Source organism: Chlamydotis macqueenii, chromosome 1 (genome assembly GCF_036417535.1).
Source record: "Chlamydotis macqueenii isolate bChlMac1 chromosome 1, bChlMac1.mat, whole genome shotgun sequence".
NCBI classification, from domain to species: domain Eukaryota; kingdom Metazoa; phylum Chordata; class Aves; order Otidiformes; family Otididae; genus Chlamydotis; species Chlamydotis macqueenii.
Window position 1 is genome coordinate 44081324 of NC_141556.1, and position 23828 is coordinate 44105151.

The following is a 23828-nucleotide window of genomic DNA, read 5'->3' on the forward strand; positions in this document are numbered from 1 at the left end:
AGCATCAATCAACATTAACTAATAGCAGTACAGAAGTCCTAGCTCTAATCTGATTATATAATCGATCAAATATCTTTGTTTTAGAGTCTACTGTGATTTTAATTTTAATTCTATGAGTAGCTCTAAACAGTAAGCATAGGAGCAAATCTTGAGTGGAGTTTTCCAAACATCTGTGGGGTTCTGTTATCTTCAAAACTCACATTATTGAGTTATTCTCAAACTCTACGCTAGTGCTGTCGTTACAGCTAGCAACAACAATACCAGTAGCTACTGCCATCCTAAATGACAGAAGTTTCACATTATGGGATTTAGATTGAAGGAACACTGTTTTAACCCACTAAAGCAACTGATTTGCCTCGTTATCATTGTATGTCACACATACAATCCCTTCTACCGTCTTCCGAGGAATTCAGATGCATTTACACAAATTATAGCTACATTTTTAGAAACCATTCAATTTAGAAACGGATTCCATTTTAAAGCAGATTGGCCTGGCAGCATATTCACCTCAGCTATATTTGTCTTGGGGAAAAGATACTCCTTCCAGTCGGTGGGTTGTTGGTGCCCCAGGCACATCCCCACCTAAATCAGAGTATCTGCAACACCCTGGCAGGCAGGGCAGACGGAAACAGCAATGGGCTTTGATCACAGCCATGAGCAGCAAACAGGAACCACAGGGTGGAGGCAATGACCCATCAAACACCTGAAGTGCAATTTTTACATAGCCCTTGTGTTCATAGACCTCACAACAGAAATGCATAATTTGCCACTCTGAAGATTTAGGACCAGGACAGCAGCGCTGAACGGTTGAACATCAATATTAAAAAGGAGAATGAACACGACTACTACTGATGCTCTCTGAACTAACTGCTTACTGTCATTTTGTAGCTGTCCTTCCACACTTTCATTATGCATCTTAGGCATCTATTTTAATAAAAAATTAAGATTTCCACATAGGTGAAAAAATAAGACTTCTAAAACTTTGGCTAAACACATATTAGATTATGACTGTTCATCCTTAATATGTATATTTAACATCAGCTTTAAAATGTGTTAGAAAATTCAATCAAAACATTCATTATCATAATTTGTAAAAAAAAAAGCATGTCTATGAGTTTATGTAAATTTAAATTTTAATAATTATTAAGATTTTGAGTAATCTCATTTTAGTATAATTCAAACAATTTCAGCCTACTGGATACTGGTTCTAAAAGTGTATTTTGTACGTATTAACATATTATAATATAATAATGAAAAAACATCAGAGTGTTTTAAAAAGTCATAATCTTTGCCATCAACTATTTCAATATAATAGGAAGGAAGTAAAAACTATAAGTTGCTCCTGCTGTCAATTAACAGCCTATGAAAATAAGAAATTTCAAATTTTCTTTACTTAGTTTAATTGAAGGATTTCTTAAGATCCAAACATAAAAATGAACTGAATCTGAGTTTATTTCTTTTTCACAGATCCTGGTCGTAACTCTTCAGGACAAAGACACTCACGTTTCTGTCTTAAACCCCTCCTCACTCTCTTAGCCAGAGTAGAACCTAACTTAGTACAACTTTCCAAATCTGTAGTGCATAAAAAGTGCAGAACAAACATGTGAACCTGTTTTCAAACACACTGGGCATGATATGGCCTGCTATTTGGGGAGATTTAATCTTTTAGGATTGAAAAGTATTGTAAATGTTGAATAACGTTCTTTTCACAATAATCAACTATTTAAACTGCCAGGAGTCAGTCAACATCTTTAGTAGCTATAAAAATTTACATGTAACCAAAGCAAGAAAGAGTAGTGTTATTGGTTGCAGAACAGAAAGTCTGTAATTTGATGCACTGATCAAGTTACAAGTTACAGAGTTAATTCTTTTACACTACAACTAGAACTGTTGTCAGATACTTACATTTAATTGAAATATCAGCATATAAAAACATAGTATTTAAAACAAACAAACAAGATTATGACAAAGAAACTGCTAGATATCCCAAGTAGTCTAAATTCTAGTCTCAGATGACAGTCAGTGAGCTTTTTATCACAGACCTTCACTGATCAGTGAGTGGCAATTATCCACGCCTTGAATAGATTAAAAATTACTTTACATTGCAATGCTAACAAAATCAAAGCACTTGACAGCCATGCGGCAAAGATAGATAAATAAAAAATTAAAAGGGTTTTCTAAATCCATTTAGGCTTATATTTGTCAAGAAGTACACTACTCCTCTTTCGAGGACAGCTTCTCCCAGTGTATCACTGGTTGGGGGACAGTTTTGACCTTTGCTGGCTTTGTGTTTGGTGGGGTTTTTTGTAAGAACCAGTAGAATGCTGGAGGTAAACTTTGTCTTGTTTCATGAGGATGTCAAAGTGAACACAGCTCCTTGAAAATTAATAAAACTGAGATGACATTATTAGAAGGGGATGATGAGTGAGCTTGCTAACGGCTGCAGCAAAGAGTCAAGCTCTCCTTCTAACCTTCTTAACTACATAAAAAATGTTTGGGAAAAGTGTCGGCAGTAGCATTTGAAACAGAGTAGGGGGGTACAGCAAAGGCATGGATGGCGTTCCTTTATTCTTGCAAAGGAATTTTCTGATTAGCCTTTGTCAAATGAGTTATTTCTCAGTCATTAACAGCTGGTGGCTCTTCTGTATCTGTTTTCCAAGACAAATGCAAATTCCAGAAGAGTAGTAGCTAAAGTATTTAGGAGCTTCACTGTTATCTAGAAATTTTTTTTCCTATGCATTAAATCTCTGTCATGGAATGATTTTCCCTCGTCTATTTTCTGGTGATAGGACTAAGATTTTTCTCAGTAATAACACAAAGGCAAAATGTTAACAAACCAAGGAAAATCTGCTCTTCTCCCCAAAGGACATCTTTATATGCATAATTTCCTTTAAAAGTCAGGCAAAGCATAGTTCTTTCCAAATTCACATCTTACTTCTGTGGTTTGAAAGCCTCCTTACTTAAGATGTGTCTCACAAGTAGCGGTGGGAAACAAACAAAAAAAAAATCCGGGGCGGGGGACGGGGGGGTGGGGAAGAAAACCAGCGGGGAAGTCTAGAAGAAAACAGAGAATACTAAGTAAGTGCTCCTGTTCTTTTCAGCTCCTTTCTTGAAAGTACATGGAAGCTGGTTTGAGATGTGACATGAGCTGAAGAGGGAGAAAGCCTCTGGTGCTGAACTTTTCTTCATTTGCTCTTGCAGAATGTGGCTCAGAGACGAGTCTGAAAGCCGGACACGTTCATCTCAGGTACCAGATGGACACGGGCAGTGCTCACCACGTTTGTAGGTTTGTGTGCGAGAGGCACACCCAGAGCACAGCTACACAAATGTGCAGGGCACAGGCACCCGGGCGCTGGCAGCAAGGGCTGTAGGGGCCTCTGTGAGAAGACGGCGGGGCTGCCCCATGCTGCATACAGCTGGTTCCAACCAACTCCAACTGATCCCCACAGGGCATGGCTGAACCCCGCAGCCAAGGTGGTGACACCTCTGGGAAAAAAGATTTAAGCAAAAAAAATGCCACACAGGCAAACGAGGAGGGAAAGAAGAAGGGAGTGAGAAACCCTAGTGTGGACACCAAGGTGGTTGTCCAGGCACTGGAGCAGATGTCCACACTGCAGCCAAAACATTAGTGTCATGCTGAAAATACAGGGCTGCAGTCATTGGCAGTGAGAACAAACTTAAATAGCTTTTCTGTTTGCAAGTTAATTTGTTAACGAAGTAACTCCTGAAGACTTTGAACTAGGGAGTTTGGGTAAAAGCTTGAGAAAGGAAACCTCCCTACAATTTTTTTTTTTTAATCCTTCCATAGACAAAAATAAGACATAAAAATAAATAAATAATGTATAAATAAATAATAAATAAATAAATAAGATATAAATAAAATAAAAATAAGACCCTAAAAGGGTCACTTGAAAGTGTCAGGTCACACAAAATGGATTTGTAGCTTCAAGAGGTAGGTTGCTATTTGGTAAATCCCTGAATGCTATGAAGGCTGAAAGAGAGCAGGAGTTGAGCTAAAAGCTCAGGGAGCTTTCATAGCAACCCCAGAAAGGTTGGAGGTTTGTAATTATGTTTCGGATTCTGACTTTTTCTTCCTATGTGTCGTAGTTCCAGATTATTTTTACCTCTCAATCTCAGAAATGTTGCCAGGATAGAAAAAAATGATTTCTGCTTCACCTTACCTGAGAATAAAGGCATTTGGCTTAAACTTAAGGAAAAAAAAAACATGCTCAGCTTATTCACATGAACAAACTTATGAAAACGAGCAGGATTTAATCTTTGATAGAAAAATAAAAAGTAAACAGAAAGCATACGAACTACGGTTTCATTCTAATTTGGGAGAAAAATAAATACAGTGGTATTTTAAGGCATCTGTATATTATCAAAGCTTTCTCTCTCTCTCTTCACTCCTTACTGTAACCCTCCCAAACCACCTTCTGAAATAGTGTAAAGAATTAAGAGTGCTGATGAATGAAAAACAACAACAACAAATAACAGCCGAATTTGATTAAAATAGAAGTTAAATGTTGTTTTCCCACAGAACTACTGTAGAAAATGTCTCTATATGTGTTCTAGATTTATTCTAATACCGTAAGATAATAGAAAAACCATTGATGTTAAAAATTTACACACATTAAGCTATGGAATTAATAAAAACAGTCACCTAAACAAAATAGCCTGAACCACACACGCTGGAATTTTAAAAAACCCTGCATTTTCAAACTAATTACTGTGAAACTTGTGACTAGCTCTATGAAGAATTCCTGAAGGTATGCATCCCTTTAGTCAGAAAAATGCGGTTTTTCCATGAAAGAGTAGTGACATAGCTGATGGTGGAATAACAAAATGCATCGGTTTTGCACTTGATGAATATTAAATAATTAGTTTTCTTTGCAGTTATATGCAGTGAAATATGTTTTCATTTATTATATGAAGCAATTTTGTTTTAAAAAACCACAGACTTAAGTTCTGCTGTTTCAAATGAAGAAAACACAGCATGTTTAATACCTGCTACTGTTTTCTTTTGTATTTTGCTGTTTACATTTTTACTGTAGACTTAAAGACCTGTAAGAAATGGAGCATTAATACTGCCATTTTGCAGAACCTCAAGGTCATGCAACCACAGCAACTGAATCTGCGTACAAAGTGTCCTGTCTTTGTTCTGAACATTAGCTTGCACTGTTTCCAGCCATCAAGTAATGGCATTGAGGTATCAAAGTATGACAGACTGTTCCATCTAAATGACTCTGTATTCATCATTAATGTCCATCCAGGGATATTACAACACATGTATACTTTAAGGGTACATCTACACTAATTACTTCTCATCTAGAAACAGTGTTTTCAAAGTATACAGCAATTGTAGTGGTTCTTTAGAGACTAATCTATAAAAATAATACACATATATATATATAGATGCAGTCAAAATCTGGGATATCTTACATGAAAAACACCAAACCTAGCAGTTAAGTGCCTCTTATTATCCCAATAAACAATATGTAAGAGAAGGGAATAAACTGCACTAGCATATTACTCTCGTATATAATATCAATTTCTTCTCTCAGCTTCTGTTGTGTAAACAATTTATAACAAGAAGAAATAGAAAACAGAAAGTTTATGTGGGAATAAAGGTAAATTGAGGCCTATAATGAAGAGTGTGGAGGTGTAAACTTCACAGGGCAATAGCATTCAAATTAGACGTTTTCATTTGTAGGAAACTGCCCACAAAATTGTAACTCGAAAATCATGTAACAGCTGAGTTCTCAGTTTTTAAATATGTTGCAGTTTCTTTTTGATTTACAGTTTTATTGAAAGCTTTGCAGTGTATTTCTATTAAGCAAAATGATGTACTATACACCCCGTATACTTTAAAAACTGCTTATATTTCTTATTAATAAGATTAAGAGATGTTACACAAGCTTAATAAAGCCTTTAAAAATATTTTAGCATATATGTCTTATAAACAATCTATTCTATGTTTTCTGTACAGTTCTAGCATCTCAAACTCAGCTTCTAGATGAGTACTTCTAGAAATACATTTTAGGTCTGAGATTAAGAGCTATAAAAGCTGAATCAAATGTACTGGGCCTTTTTTTGACTAAATAACTGAGTTTTATAATTAATTATAACTGTATAATTAATGCCATGTAATTAAAATGCTGAACCAGTGCAGTATATACTGACTGAAGATTTTATGCTTCTGAGAGCATCCTCCACAGCTATTCCTTTTACAAAAGGTAGAAATACAAAGTTGTGCAATTCACAGTAATTACAAGAAACCAGAAAACATTTCAGAATAATGAAGCCCAACAATTGAAAGGTTACCATGCATTCAAACAGTTTCAGTTGTAGATTCAGCAGCCTTAATGTCAGTTATTAAAACTATGGTTCACACAGGTAATTGCAGGTTTGGAATTAAAGTGAATAAAATAAATTATTTAATTGATTTTTTTCTCATCTATCACAAAATGCATTAAGTTATTCCTTTAGCATTTTTTTTCCTAATTAGCATAAGAACAATCAGTCATAATATAAAAGTGCACTTGTGAAAAATTCTAAGGAGGTAGATTTTATCCATTAACGAATAGCTACATAAAGAGTTTCCAACCATTAGGAAACCAGAGCATTTAGGAATGAATAAATCACTCTGCAATTATTCATCACGTTTTGGATAACTCTTTTCAGTTACAGTATTTATCTAAACTGAAGCAGGATCTGCAATTGTTACAAGGCTCCAGGAAGATCTTGTGCCAAGAGAAGTACTTGTGAAGTAGAACTGCCTTCCCTTTCTATCCACTCCACAAGACGCTGGGTGAAAGGGTGAGTGCAGATTTCCACTCTTCACTCTTGCTGAAGGTTTTGTGCATTTGGATGACATGTAGGTGTTGGTAGGGATTATATTCTGTTTCTGAAAAGGATCCTTTGGTATCTAACAGGACTTCTGGCCATTATAAATTAAAAAATATGATAAAACTGGAAAGAAATTTGAGGAATTCAGGTATAAAGAAGCATCTGCATAAAATAAATTTTCATTGAGAATTACTTGGAAGTCTGAAATAGAACAAATACTGTATCTCCTTGTTAAGAGTCTTCAGACTTAAGAATTTGGTTGCACATATTTATAAAGTGAGAATCTAAAATTAGGCCTCGTGACCACTTGACAATGACTTTGGGTATAAGTAGAGAATAACGGCAAGAGCTTGTTTCACATCCTTTGTGACTGAGCGGTGTTATTTTCCCTTGGGGAGGAAATAAACAGTAGTTTTAAACATGAAAGTTTTTAGTGCATTTATACTACATGTGAAATCTAGAGTGGGAACTAACTTTTTTTTTATTGAAGACTATTTAAGAATTCTTTTCAGTTCATGGAGAGATTTCAGAGGAAAATATTCAAGCCTAGTCTTTCAACGGAATTGCAAGATTTTTCACTGTTATCTACACAGGAATTACATTCTTTTTCCAAGTTCAACTTTGAGAAGGGTCTTTAATGTCTAGGCTAAGCTATTCACCTGTCTTAAGAGGGGATGATTCTTCAAATGGTATACCTTGTTTTCTTCATTGAAAGCCACTACACCCTAGCTTTATTGAACACCAGGCTTTTAGGAGGCTACAGTTTGGTATAGTAATTCTTGTCTTAAATATCATCTTATATTGGGAAAACAGGGTTTGTATTACTTACAAAGGTAAATTAATTATTTAATCACCTATAAGCAAGGTATCTAAACCAAGATGGCCTTTTAGGTCTTCATTTTAGAAGAGTCTTTCTCTTTCACTGGAGAAAGACTGATACCTTCAGAGAGCCAACAAGTGAGACTGACTCTAGATTCCACTGTCTCTAGAGCAGAGACAAAAACATTAAATTCAACATGGAACTTTAGACAGGAAAATCAGGAGGTGGAGTTAGCAGAGCATTTAATGAATTCTAAACTTTATCCCCTTCCTAGTGGAGGTTGATATATTTATTTTTCGAGAAAAAAAAATCCTCACAGAAGTCCAAAGAGAAGGAACAAAATTAAAAATGGGGGATAATTAAGAACTGTAGTTTACAATGACAGCTCCTGTGATCTCTAAAGGCAAGAATAGCAAGTGGTGTTCCTCAGGGTTCAGTATTGGGATCAGCCCTGTTTAACAGCTTTGTCAGTGACATTGGACAGTGGGATAGAGTGCACCCTCAGCAAGTTTGTTGATGACACCACTGACTGTGGTGCAGTCGACACGCTGGAGGGAAGAGATATCATCCAGAGGGACCTTTATAGGCTGCAGAGATGGGCCAATGCAAACCTCATGAAGTTCAATAAGGCCAAGTACAAGGTCCTGCACATGAGTCAGGGCAATGGCAAGCACACATACAGGCTGAGTGGAGAACGGATTGAGAGCAACCCTGAGGAGAAGGACCTGGGTGTACTGGTGGATGAGAAGCTCAACATGAGCCAGCAATGTGCGCTTGCAGCCCAGAAAGCCAATCGCATCCTGGGCTGCATGAGAAGAAGTGTGGTCAGCAGGTCAAGGCAGGTGATCCTTCCCCTCTACACCATGAGAGCCCACCTGGAGTACTGCGTCCAGTTCTGGAGCCCCGAACATAAGAAGGTCAAGGAGCTGTTGAGGTGAGTCCAGAGGAAGGCCAGTAAGATGATAAGAGGGCTAGAACACCTCTCATATGAGGGCAGGCTGAGAGAGTTGCAGCTGTTCAGCCTGGACACGAGAAGGCTCCGGGGAGAACTTATTGCAGCCTTTCTGTACCTAAAGGAAGCCTACAAGAAAACTGGGGAGGGACTTTTGACAAGGGCCTGTTGTGATAGGACGAGGGGTAATGGTTGTAAAATAGAGGGAGGTGAATTCAGACTAGATATAAGGAAGATATTTTTTACAGTGAGGGTGGTGGAACACTGGAACAAGTTGCCCAGAGAGGTGGTTGATGCCTCATCCCTGGAAACATTCAAGACCAGACTGGATGAGGCTCTGAGCAACCTGATCTGGTCAGGGATGTCCCTGCTCCTTGCAGGGGGTTTGGACTAGATGACCTTTGAAGGTCCCTTCCAACCCTAACTATTCTACAATTCTATGATTTTCAGAATATGGATACTCTTGTTTCGATAGCAGTTAATGAATTGCTTACTGCTTTTAGTGGTAACGGATATAACCCAAGTAATAAAAGGTAACCTCTGAGTTGTTGGTTTATTTCATTATTTTAAGAAAGCATCTGTTTAGAGCCTATCTTAATGTACTTTTCAAAAAAAAAAAAAAGAAAACAAACTGAAAGAGCCCAAACAATTTTGAAGTAATAGTATGGACTTCTGTAACTAAATCTGAAATCCTGCATTATCTTTCATATTACTGTCTTCCATTAAAAATGGTAGTATTTGCAGACTGGAATACTAAAAATTGCCTCAGACAAGCTAAAGTCATGTTGAAAATCCAGAAGAGGTTGGAGATTAATCACACATTATGTACTGAGGAAGTTTTTTTTCCCCTGCATAGACACAAGTGTGAAACTGGAATCAAATAGTACAAATCATAATCCAGAATTTATAATACTGGTCTATCCAAGGAATGTATTCAGAAATCCACAATGATTCAAGTAGTCAGATGCAGTTTCTTCTAAGAATTCAGTGTAAAGATTTTCTCTATGTTCCCTTAAAAGCATAGACTTTTCAGAAAAGACTGTTTTAAGATGCTGATTTTTTTTTTCCCAGGTAGTGAGGACAAGCTAACTTCTTGAAAATACTAAATCACAGTATTTTTTCTCTTAGCTATTAGTTATTTAAGTATATTGTGCTTGTACTTCGATTATTTGTTATATCTTAAAATAAATTAAGTTGATGGAAATGTTTATCCAGAATTCCTTCTGACAGTTCCCCTATAAACATGATAATCTTTAGCTGAAAAAAAATATTTAAGAAATTACATGATAAAAATAACTTCTATATAACACAGAACCAGTCTTTTCTCAGTTGTACATCCCAAATTCTCATTTATGTCTCCCCATTAATTTATAAGAGTTCAGTTTTGGCCCAGTGACTTTCCATTATCTGAATAGTTTTACAAAAAAAAAAAAAAAGATAAATGACCTATTATACTACAAGTGAATAATTTGTTTCTTCTGTTAATAAAATAGATTTCTTATTCTACCTTTCATAAGCAATAGTAATTCCTCCCTTCTTCTATTTTAAGTCATGGGATAGATATATTTGTTTAAACAAGAAAAATGTAATTATGTTCCAAATTTAGCATTATACATCTTTATATCAAAATCCAATTTAGAACAAGTTTAAGTAGAATAAATCTAGCCTTTCATTGCTTTCCTCATTTTGCTTATTGCTGTTCTATTGATTTCAAATGACAGGAGCATTGAGCTGGGTGGGAAGCAAGGTAAATGCAGAAGGAATTGTGAATATATTATCATCGTCTTTATTTAGCTGTACCATCAAACCATACAGAAAAAAAAGTGACAGTAATTCAGTAATTTTGATAGGTTGAGACCTCACTTGTAGTACAATATTCATTGGTCCTGAAATATATAATGTGAAGTAACCTCAAGACACATAAGCTTCTGCAGGCAACAAAATATCAAATACACATAAGGAGGCTTTGAATTTAAATTACACAGAAATCCAAGATATTTTGCACATACATTAGGGCAGGATATGGTCCTTTGAATGTTATTCTCAATGCTCGTACCAGCAGCAACCGTCATCTGAAAAAGGGGGCAACAGAGATTCTGCTGAATGGAACAGAATTTCGTACAGTGCTACAGTATATTTAAATTACACCATGCTAGCAAGATGAATGTTATTATCATTCAAGCAAGCTGATCTGAGAGAACAAAAATGTGGCTCAACTGAAATTCACACAAAAAAAATGAAAGTATTGTTACATCTCCTGGCTTATGAGGTGCCAAGAAGTACCAAATAGTGAGTTACTTCAGTGTTCTGTACTGTTTTCACAGAAGTGAACTCTGAAGCACTGTCAAACAGTCAGATAACTACAGAGAAATAACCATAGTTCCACAGCTAACTTTAATCTGAGGTCTCTGCATAAAGCCAGATGTTTACCTGTTTGTGAGGTTTGAAGAACGTAGGATCTTCTCCCCATAAAACATCTTATGGAAAGACATCAAAAGAAGTAAACATATTAAATTATTAGGTAGAATTTACCTATTAAATTGATAAATTTTTCATGCTGTCTCTGTCTTCACTGGTACATCAAATAATCATAAGAGTGGAAAAATAGTACGGAAAAAACTGTGTGCAGTTAAAAATCTGGAAGTCCCTTCAGCTATCTGGGGAATATATTTTAGCACTGAATGCTATTTTTCCTCCTTTTTCATGACTTTTTCATTTATTTTTGCAGAGCTCAACATACAACATTCTTCTTTGAGAGGCCCCGACTAGTAGGCAATCTGACCAGATGACATTTCTTCAGATCTCAATATTTACTTCAGAGGAAATTAACAGTATTTTCAAAAAGTTTGGAAAGAACTTTTTCAACCACTGGTTCAGTCTATCCTGAATGTCATTTAAAAAAAAAACCAAAACAATAAACCATTTCTAGACTAAACCTCTAAACAATTTATTTCCATTGTTGAGAGCACATGTAACAATACATACAATGTTCATGGTAATCATGGTTGAGCTTCATCATCTCTCAAAGTAAATAGTAATCTAACTTTCATTTCTGTGACTATTTACCAACTCAATTTAGTAAACCTGGTATTCAGAACTGACAAAAAGACAGTATTTTTTGATTCAAGTATTTCAATAGCACAATATAACATTTGGAAAATACAACATATTGCAAGATGTGTTTTATAATGATTTACTGTTATAATTTATGAGGAACTTAAGCTTGACTGTGTATTATGACTTACTTTTGCAGGAAACAAAAATGTGCACATTATCAATATATTTAAGAACAGCCACAGGCACGTATTCATGTTCATCTATCTACAAACCACATACTGCCAATGAACTTCACATTGTGATTTTTAACACTTTTAAAATATTTGAAATAGTTTTATACTTTCAGTATTTTAAAGGAGAATTATGCTACTAGTGGTAATAAAAAGAGTAAATCTTTAATTTCAAGCAAAATTCTCCATATATGCTGGCAAGTTCTTAACTCGCTTGTGTCAGATTTCCCTTCTTCAGATTTACATGCTTGAGTATTTGAAAAAAATTTTATAATGCTTTTTTAAATTGTATTTTGAAGGGAGATTTAACTTCATACAAAGCACCTACTTTTGAAAAGAACATTTCCATGCAAAGCAACTTCATGGTCAATTTTTGCATCATGCTTAGATGGATCTTTAACACCATTGTTGCTCCAGAAACTGGTCAGGAAAACACAGCTCACATTATGTCAGCATGACACTGTTTTAAATAAACAATATCTCAGCACAAGAAAACATACACATTATAAATGTTATCCATTCACTATTTGTCTCACACATCTTTAATGATGGTTTAATGCTTATTAAATTTAATCTCAATGTTTAAACATACACAACTACTAAAAAGCATTGAAACAAATGCACTTGGATTAATTATGTAAATAGTTCACACATTTTTGCCTATTTTTAATTAAGGTACATCTCATATATGATGTTTTCTGATAATTTTGCACTTTCATGTGAAAAGGTAGGTCTACTGTGTACTTTTGACTGCTGCATCTGAGCTCTGTTAACTAATTAATCTTTGCTGTCTGTCGCTGCTAACAGCAATAAACTCTGAGTAACTTTAGCCTGATTTTAAAAATTATTTTGTAAACAGTTGTCTCCCTCTTCCCTCTTGGGTTGGAAGCTCCCTTCCAACCCAAACCATTCTATGATTCTATGACTCTAAAAAGTCCAAAAGGAATAGACCCATTACCTACTCTCTAAAGCCATTCCTGTAGAAAGTATTCGATTTGTTACTTTAGTAGTTGGAGAAAAAAAAAAACAAAAAACCAAGACAAAATGAAAAAAGAACACTTCCACAGTATATAGGTACAATATTTCAAGAAGTTTATATTTCATAGTGGAATTCACTGCCTATTCTCTGCACCTAGACTAGGAAAGTGGCTTCAGCTAAGCCTATCCTGTAGTGAAGCCTGTTCCATGTAATATCCCACACATGTCACACGATTACTTCAACAACCAATACCTTCAACTCAAAATGAAATAAGTTTAATCTATACTGTACTGATATATACACGTACACAAATATACACTAATGCACACTCCGTTGGTTTGGTTTTTTGGTGGGTTTTTTTTTTTTTTTAAGTGTGAGCTGGACTAGAAGTAATGCTACAAAACAAACATCCTGTGTTAAAATTGAAGACCATAAGGTCATTACGACATATCATGGTTCACCATAGATACAGCAGATATATGCGATATTTTTGATAGTATGAGTCTGTTCTACTAACTTTGAGAAGTTATCATGTGAATTCACAGTGACAAAATACATTCTCAGGTGCCATTAACATTGCCTGTTCTGAAGAGAAAGAGAAGTGTGACATCTAGATACTGGCAAAGGGTACTTTAATAATCTCAAAGGTATATTTAAAATTCACAGATTGCATACTGAATATCTGTCTGTAACCATTATCCCACCAACATGTTCTCGTTTACAGAAGACCATTTCAAAACTTGACTGGACAGGACCCCGGGACACCTGATCTAGTTACAAAGTTAGCCATGCATGGACTAGATGACCTCCAGAGATCACTTCCAACCTAAGTTATGCTATGATTCTACTATTTTTCAATACTAAATATTCTTTGGTGTTACAGCACATAGGGTTTTCATTATGCTAGATTTGGTATCTATAAATTGAGAAAGACAGAGAGCTCCTGCAACAGAAAGGATCAAAGGATAAAGGATGTTAAGATTTACCACCTTACTCATTCTATCCTTAGACAATCTGGAGATAATTTTAATCTTGACAATACTTCTAGGGACAACTCTGCACTTGCCTGAAGTTTCAAATAATGGAAAAGTTTTAAGCTCTTGGGGCTTGCTCTGGATATATTAAGTCTGTGAAAACCAACAAGTGATTTCAGGTCTCACCTCATTGCCAACAGCATTACGAACAAACGACATGTCACTGCTCTTCTCCAGCCTCTTCAGAGATCCACTGGCAGGCTTTAAGTCTTAAAAATGTCTGTAACAGCTGCCTTAGGGAGCAATGCAGCAATGAAGACCAAACTTGTCAGACATATGCAGCATGCTTTTAGATAAGAGTTGACTGCAGCCTCTGGGACATGTTAGAGCCCAATAGTTTAAGACACACCAGGAAAGCTGAATGCCACCAGGTGGCTCAGACTCACAGCCCACTTGCAAGGTAGACTTTTGGGTGAAAAAGAAGTTGGAAGGTAGACCATGCAACACAGATCTGTTGAGGAGGACACTCCTTAGTGTAACAGACATATAACTAGGCAGGACAAAAATTGTAAAGGATGGATGCATTTGAATCTCTTCTGACTACTCAAGTGGAGGACTTAACTGACTAAAGAAATTGGTACTTATTTTGGAAAATGAGCCCAGCAAGCTGATGCATTGAAACTCTGCTTTTCTGTTAATTAAATATTAGCATCGGTATCTCAAATTGAAAAAAGGAATATAACTAAAATTAATACTTAAATCTCAGTAAAACACTCTTCTGAGTAGACAGCAAAATCACAATTTGTCCCTAACACTGGAATGTAGCCTGTGTGAGTCTTGCACATCATGCAAGTTCTCAGTAAAATCTGTGAAATCTCACAGCTATTTCTTCTATGGGAATACGTAGTGATCCCTGAAAAAACAGTTTGACCTCTTAATATATCTAAATTAAACAAAGTCACTGTAACTTCTTTTAACATTTGTGCTAGAAAACAATGTTCAATATTTTCTTTAAAAACATTCAACAAATCCGTCAACAATAACCTTTTCACTAATCTGTGCGTGTGTGTATACGTATAAATGTAAAATAATTTTGCATATATAAGCTGCCATATATATAAAAAAGTATCTAAGGACGTTTAGCCTGGAGAAGAGAAGGCTCCAGGGAGACCCTATTGTGGTCTTTCAATAATTAAAGGGGGCTTCTAAGAAAGAAGGGGACAGACTTTGCAGCAGAGGCTGTAGTGACAAAATAAGGGGTAACACTTTTAAACTAAAAAAAGATAGATTCAGACTAGATATAAGGAAGATATTTTTTACAATCTGGGTGATGAAACACTGGAAAAGATTGTCCAGAGAGGTGGTGGATGCCCCATCCCTGGAAACATTCAAGGCCAGGTTGGATGGGGCTCTGAGCAACCTGATCTGGTTGGAGATGTCCCTGCTCCTTGCGGGGGGGTTGGACTAGATGACCTTTGAAGGTCCCTTCCAACTCAAACTATTCTATTATTCTAAGATATGATATCTATTGTACATATATACACGTCTGTATCCACCCACATATATATATGTACACACACTATACATAAATTAATAATTATTATATGCTTGACAATGATAACCTGCATAAAAATAGTAAATGAAGTAACAAAACCCATCCTCTACAACCATCTATATAAATAGTAGCTCTCTGGTATGTACATTGACCTATACACACTTGACTTTGTACATGGGGGTATTCCCACTGAGCTACAGGGAACTTGTTATCACTGCAGAGTTAAATTGACATGCAAAAATTTGTAAGATCTAGCCCTTAAAACCTAGTATGTAGAAAGACAGACTTTACAGTCTGTATAGTAATCTTCCCACAGCACTATTACGTGATAATGTAAAGTAAAGTAATCATTAAGTTAGCATTTTAAAGAGTTTATAAGATTCATATTTATTTTTTTACCTGTATCACAGTGACTGAACTGTCTAATTAATTTTTGATTAATCATTTTAAAAATCTTTCGAGATGTGAAAGCAGAAAATCACCGTAGTTAAAATAAGCTCCTATACTTACACTATAAAATACTGATTTAAATGTATTGAACTTAGGATAAATTTATTATAGCAAATAAAGATTCAGAACACTGATTACAGAAGCAGAGTCTGAGTTCATATAGCTACTAAAATAACTCAAGATCATTCCCCTATGTTGTATCAAGGCACAGAAATAATTCAGGCATATATTCCATCATTAAAAATTTAGTTAATAAAGAGTCTAGAAAGGAACTGTCTGAATAGTTCTTAGTCAAAAACAAAAAATATTTCCTTGCCTAATTGTCAGAATTTTGTGAATATCTTTCCCTGAAGAAGCCAAACTTGTACTTTTGATTTAAACGCTTCATGACTAGGTAAGTGTTCTCATGATGGGAAAACCATAAAAAAGAAAAATCCCACCACTATAAATTCTCAAATATCAACGTTGAGGACAAGCTAATTACATCTTAAGAGAAGAGATTTGTGTTTTTCTATTCCTGGCTTGTGTATTGATGTAGGAAAGTATGAGTTCGGGTACTCTTCAAAGGCACTTAACACATGTTTATCATTTAACTGTACATACATGTACATAAAAGAATTTGTGCTGTGCCTAATCAGTTGAAATATCCTCACCAAGTCAAATCATCAGACTATAGACTGAACTACTTTGACCAACTGCAAATTGATCCTTCCAAAATTGTCTTCAAGATAAGTCTATCTGGAAATTGTAATGATAGATAGCTAAGCTTCAGTAACAGAATCATAGAATCTTTAAGGTTGGAAAAGACTTCCAAGATCATCAAGTTCAACTATCAACCTAACACCACCATGCCTACTGAACCATGGTTTATACTTCACACTTTATGGTATGATGGTACCATACTTCATATGGTTTATACCCCATATGCTTCACATTCAAAAAAGTCATAACAGTGTAACAATACAACTTGTCTTAATTTAAAGTTTCTTAAATCTGTCTGGGAACTTCCTCCTGTATCCTCTCTGCAAGTCATTGCCTGCTTTGTCACATGTGTCACATGAGCTTCTACTGTCCACGCTATGGTGGTTTATGAATCCCCAATATGTCAGATTTAAAATGTAGACCAATGACAACTCCTAGGAAAAATAAGAGAAGGCATATGAGGTAATGAGGAGAAGTTCTCTCTTCAGACAGTAAAGTGGAAAACTACTGGTTTACTCCTCTTACAAAGGAAAAGGGACATAATGTCTTCCCTGAACTTAGTCCCATGGTGCAGGATGAAAACGAAATTACTAGACGCAGTCCATCCTCTGTGGCCAGGGAGGCCAGTCACAAAGGACTGACTGTGCCCCCACCACACTGCTATGTTCAGCACGGCTGTGTCAGGAGACCTGCACAAACCTAGGGTGAGTTAGTGGAGAAAACTGCTTCAGCCACTACAGGGACAAACCAAGGGCGAAGTTGACTTTGGCTCTGCATCCTCCATCCCAGACTGCACAACACAGATCAGGGATGGAGGATATAGGAAAAGCCACATTTAACACTTCTTGGATGGTTCATTAAATTTTAAGTGTGAAGGATGTGACTGCACAGTAAAATACAATAAGCACGCACAAATGGAGTATTTAACCGAAAGTTGTCTTGGTATAGCAAGAATATGCGATTAGCAGCCTCTCAAACAACAAGCTTCAGTCTTAGATATCATCACATCATTGGTAATTTCTACTAAGACAGATATTTTTTAACATTATCTGAGAAAATACTATATGAAAAGGATTTTAAAGAACATTTACTTTCTTCCCTCTCCCCATCTTTGATTTAAATGAGTTTTGGAAAGTTATCTACAACAAAGAAAGTGTTCCTTTTCATTTATGATTATTTCCCCTTTGTCATTTGGCTACATAGTGATTAAAACAATTTATTTCTGCTCTATCATTCTTTGGAGAATAGAAAAATCTATGTTTTTAAAATGACAGAGTTGGAGAAAGGTAAAGAAGAAAATGTAAAGTACATAAAACCACTCACTCTGTTGCCTGATGGTGCAAGAGGAAGGAGGTTTTTTGATTAAAGCTCTGGCAATTCTAATTCCAGCAACAACAGGTCTGCTGAGATTACAAGTGTAAATCCTAGACTCCATGAAAAGAATTTCATATTCTATTTTCTATTTTTATACAAGTATCACTTTTATAACTATAACCTCATTCTACAAGCCTAGTAAATATGGCTAACACCATTCACACTGATTTTTCTCACAGTCTGCTCCCTCAGAGAAAAACATGTATAGATACATAGATATCTGCAGTCTGCAAAGTGTTTTGGTAGAACTGTTCTTAGTTTGGTGGTTTGTTTTAAATGTTTATCCTTCTAGAGAAGACATTGCTGAAAAAGTACAGCTTGCTCTTGAAGATACAAGTGGGACAGCCACATGATAGAGCTAATTCCTGGGGGATTTAATGCTACTCTGCTGGGACAGCTTCCAAAAAATTTGGCTCTCTCCCTCCCTGACTCACTGACGACTGTACAACACTCTGCAGGTCCTGAATAGGTCAGGGCCTTCACATGCATTCCTGCTGTCCTACAGCAATTACTATTTAAAGTAATTTATATTATAAGTTGCCACCATGTTTGCTAGGCACTGTGTGAGTATAGCTCTGAAAATTTTTCTTCTCTGAAAGCAGGCAGAAGGAAACATTTCATGTGTGTGTAAACAATGCACGCTTGGGATACATGTATATTGGCTGGATGCACTTTGCTGTTTTTGCTTTATTTGCTTTTCTTGGTGAGTATAGAAGCCTAAGTCACAGACTTCAGCAGCAGTATTTTTCTTTGCATTTCAAGACTGCCTCCCAATCCTCTGAGATACCAAAAGACATCCAAATACCACAGAAGTACATAGCAGTGCAGTGATACATTCATGATTCACACACAGTTTCGGGAACTGAGGCTGCTTACGACGTTGCCAAGCAGCAGCAAAGAAAAATTACCAAGACTTCATTTTTTTTTTTCTCAGCTGTTCATAGCCCTTTGGGCAACAGCCAGATGTCAGAAATCAGTTCAGCTTCACATTAATGTCATTTGAAAAAGCCATGAGTGGTGGCAGATGGAGGCAGTGAAATCACACCTTGGAAACTCAGTCCAAAGGTGCAGGATATCAGTGGAGAGGAGGTGAAGGCACTTCCACTGAAAATAACAAAGAAGCTGTCAGTGAGGAACAGAAGGAACAAAACAGAAGCCTCTTTTTTACTGTTTCCTGAAAGAATCTGAAAAGTAATATATTTTATCTATATGATTGAAAATGAAAGATTATTTCCATTAGCTCTCAAATATAGTTTAATCTTGTGTTGTACAAGGGCAGGGAAATAATGTGCTCATCAACAGAGTCCAAGGAGTTAAGAAAGCCCATACCCCCAAAACCTACACCATCAAAACAAAACCAAAATTTATCTGGCCTATGTCAGGACCTGTTCTAGGAGGAAATGCACATAAAACTGGTTATTCCTCTCCATTAACTATAGCTCAAACGTAGATTTCTACATTTGAAGGACATTACCTAGTCTTTGCACAAAAGCTTTCATGAAAAGCATTATTAAGAAGAGGACATTAAAAAATGAAATTAAATTCTAATTATAAAGGAAAGAACTGAAACAATTTTGATTTAAATTCAATATAAAACTTTGCAGGTGAATACCAGCTGAATGAGGATTGTGTGTCTTTACATATTAAACCAGCACGTTTATTCACAAAAGCTTTTTAAAAGCTGTCATTTTTGACATGCGTTTCTAACTCTACACTGCACTGACTGAAAGCCCAAATCTAAAATGCTCCAAGAAAAAAAAAGCCTTGGGAACTTTTCTTTAAGTACTTTACTTTCTCCACATGTAATACTCCTTTCAGCTGCCCAAAGCATAAATCAGGCCAAATTTCCTAACAGAATATGCTGGAAGAGCTACATCTTGTTAATGAAAATGAATAGAAATGGATGTTGAAAACCTGTTGAAAATAATGACAAAGGTACTTAGAGCGTGTGTATGCCAGGAGACTTGAGGAAAGTGAGCAAGACAGCTGGCCATGTCTGTGAGCCTCGTTTCCTTTGCTGTGCTGCTGCTAGTCCCTGATACCGCAGCAGCAACAAAGGAGCGGCCCAGGGAAGGAAAGGTTTCCTAAAACCTGTGATCTTACTTCTCTACCTATTCTACCTTGCTAAGCACCAGGATTTTAAAGTATAACAATAATTATCATGACCGTATAAAACTGACACTATAGCACAACTTAAAATGCTAAATTCAAGAACATACACTTCACTGACTTCAATGAAAAGAATATAATAAAAAGAGTAAAACATTACCCTGGCAACACTTACCACATACTCAAACAGCCAAAGAATTAGCATGAAAGCATCACTGGATAAATATTGGCTATATTTTTTCTCAGACTCACCCACACAGCAACATGAAAGACTGCAGATCCAGACAAAAGCAATCTTTTTAAGTACATGACAACTGCAGATATAGACAAATGTATACATAAAATATACAGAATCTAGTTTTCAAAACAGAGATATTTTGTTGATTAGTGTAAAAATGCAAATTTAAACCAGGAGGATCTGAGAAGAACACTAACAGCATTTTGTGATTTTAATAAAAAATAGAATTTGATGAACATTATTGTGGGGCTAGGAAAAAAAAAAGTACAGCTTTCCAAAATTTATTTTTGAAAAATCAAAATTTTACATGATCTTGTCACTGAAAAGTTGGCAACTGTAACAACGGAGTAAATTATCATATTATTTTATCTGTATGTTATGTGCACTTCAAGTATTATTTCAATAAGCTAAAAAGTGTTCATAAAACATAACTAGAAAGGGAAAAGAAAGATATGAACCAATAACCCCCAGAAGAAGAATCCTCAGCCACACAGCCAGCCATCATAACGTAATGATTACAGCTTCGTTAACAGGGCAAGTTTTCTAAGAGCTGGGAAAGGGCAGATCAAAGTACCTGGATCAGTTAAAAGACCAGTCCTACAGAGAAGAAATGGGGAGAGCGCAGATGAATAAAGAGTAGCTGTGACCCAGAATCTGTACCAAGAAAGTTGAAATGGAATTATTTGCACATCTCACCTAAACTAAACTTAATCTAGTGTACTTGTAGTTAAAAGCTTGATTCCTGATCTGTGACTGAGAACAGCAGGTACCTTCGCAGGTGATTCTTACCTTCTGAGTGAATTGCTTGAAGTTAGATGGTTTGAATGTAACCCAGTCCTCTCTCTTAGCCAAAAAGCTGCCAGCCTTGCTTTCTAAGGAATGCCAAGCATAGACAAGGCATTTTGTAATTTAATTCCATTTTTCTTGGCAAAACACAATACTTTGCTTTGAAAAGCTGTTTCCTCACCATTGTTGCATCATCACTGCTCACAGGAAAGCACAGGAAAGGAAAATTTCAGCAGGTGCCAAGTACACTGGATTTTCTGGTTGGCACTGAAGTTTATCACATCTCTGTCACAGGGAAGCTGAGGCTGAGCTCCCATTTCAAGCAAAATACTAATGACTTGCTAACCGTTTGTAAAGGATGCATTGGGAGATCGGGAGAATGTCTAGACATCAGACTACTGAGGAATAGTGACAGCAATATTTTCTCTAAAAAATAAAACACATTGTATTCCTTACAATGTTCATAGAGTCATAGAACGCTTTGGGTTGGAAAAGACCTTAAAGATCATCTAGTTCCAGCTGGGTTTTATCTCTAGCAAACTTATTCCAGCTTGGGAACACTCAAGAAGCCCCTAATTTCACTGAATATTAAATCCTTCCTCCAAGAGGTTCTGTTTTTCAGTTCCAAATGGAGTTAAAATGCTAACTACAATGTAATCTGCAATATCACAATTCCACATGAAACATAAAAGGAAATATATCTCATAGATATTAAGATACTGCTGAAAGCTTTATATTTGCAAATATGCAGATGACAGTAAATTTACCAAAAGACGCACTGCAGATTGACTGCCTGCTCTTGGCCTGTGAAAAATGCAAGGTAATTTGACTTAGTAGAACTTGAAATGATTCAAATAACATTTTTTTTTTCACTGCAGTCTTTACTAAGTTGCATTAGCTTGCACATACCACCAGTTAACAGTGTGCATAGTCATGCTGGCTAGGCTAACTCACAGGAATGTCTGGAAGGGAGTGTCTTAAAAGCAGTGAAAACAGCTCCTGCATTTGGTAGGGGGAAGGAGGATGGGAAAGAGAGATAATTCTCTTGCAGTTTCTGTTGGTAACTGATACACAGCTGCCAAGTCCACACCATGAGGAGACACATAACATGATGTTTCCAAAAGCGGAAAGCCAGGAGACGTGCTGGTTGGACATGGGACAGTCACATTCCAAAACTCAGATGTGCAAGTGGTTCCTAAGCAAGTTGCCTCTGACTATAAGAAAGGGTGACGGTTCTGTACAGGCCTGAGTGCTGCAAAGAGCTCGCTCCTGCAGCCAGTCTTACTGGCATCAACATGAAGGGCTTAGTGCAATGAAGCATCTTATGTAACTAAGAAATATCTTCAGTTCGTAATAACTTAACTAATTTTAAGGTGTATTCCTCTAATCATTATAATTTTTGTGCATATGGAAAAGGTGTTTCGTTAGGATGCACTGAATTATTTGTCACATCCATCTATCCATCCATCCATCCACTTACCCGCTCACAAGACTTCAAAGCATGATTAATTCCTGAGCTTTTTTCCATTTATTTTTTGCTTGCACTTTGGTGCATGACGTTAATTAAAATGAGATGCTACAATTTCTGGAGTTAGAAACTTTACTTAGAATTGTAGCAGTAGTCACAGGAAATAAGCTCAGGAAAAAACGGTTAGCAAAAAGAGGACATTTAGTCAATACTTTATATTGCAATTTAATATTGCAATTGACTAAATATTGTTTTAAATACAGTATGTTATCTTTCACCAATATAAAAAACCAAACCCATGAAGAATTTCTCCATGTTTATATTAACTAATACTCTCTCCACACAATGGCTTGGCGTATGTACTTGTGCACATCAAAGGAATCCATGATTAACACTGGCAGAAGATATGGTTAATAATGTATGAGTCAGAAGTGTGGCAGTTTTAATCGCTAACACAACATTTGTTGTGGAACAAAGGTATATACATTTATATCAATAAATACATTCATTTGATAGTCTTAGCTATGACTGTCATGTAACGTTCCTTAACAGAAGTGCCATCCTTTTCCAGCTTGGAATCCCACTCTCTTTATCAACATCTCTGCCTCTTTCAGTGCAATTTTAACTGTTTTATGTTTTTACTCATCCAATTGTCTTAAATACAATGATGGGATTAATGATAAGCACCAATAAGGAAAAAAAGAAATTTCAAGACATCTTGCAACCCTATGTGATACTGAATAATTAAACAGTGTATAGTGAGAGAAATACTCCAATCTTCTGACAATAATACAGGAATTTTAAGGAAATCATAGCTATGATTTCATGTCAATCTGTTTTGAAAACATACTCTGTTTCAACCATCAACTTAGTGAAACTGAAAATAAAAAATTTTACATGCATATTTCTTTAAGAGAGTTTATGTGGTTATGCATATTCTTCCGTACAATATACCTACACCCATAGTTTTGATTTGCAGTTAACATTCCAAAGTTTCAATATGCTTAAAATCCTGTTAGGAACAAGTATATTGTTATTAAAAAAAACCAAAACCAAACATGTATGTGACATTCCAGTGGGAGTTTAATTAGCACTCAGGCACTAAAGCATCCTGTTTCCTGCCCTCCACTGTCACACTGCAGAGTGTCTCTATTTTACTTCTGTCTTAATTAGTTGGAGTATTTCCAATTTAAGATACAGACCCTCATGTGAATGCACAGTATAGTTTTGAGAGTCACATGATAGGGAGGACGCTCATGTCAAATCCAGCCTCTACCATATTCAG

General features: G+C 36.0%; 1 protein-coding gene across 1 annotated transcript in view; it reads right to left on the bottom strand.

The window, feature by feature from the left end:
• The window catches only part of PPFIA2 (PPFI scaffold protein A2), a 332013-nt gene that overhangs the window by 150673 nt on the left and 157512 nt on the right, over nt 1-23828 (bottom strand). Inside the window, exon 3 of the mRNA XM_086749863.1 lies at nt 10631-10693. Within this exon, the coding sequence (XP_086605989.1) occupies nt 10631-10693 (63 nt within the window). The remainder of the gene's footprint in view (nt 1-10630; nt 10694-23828) is intronic.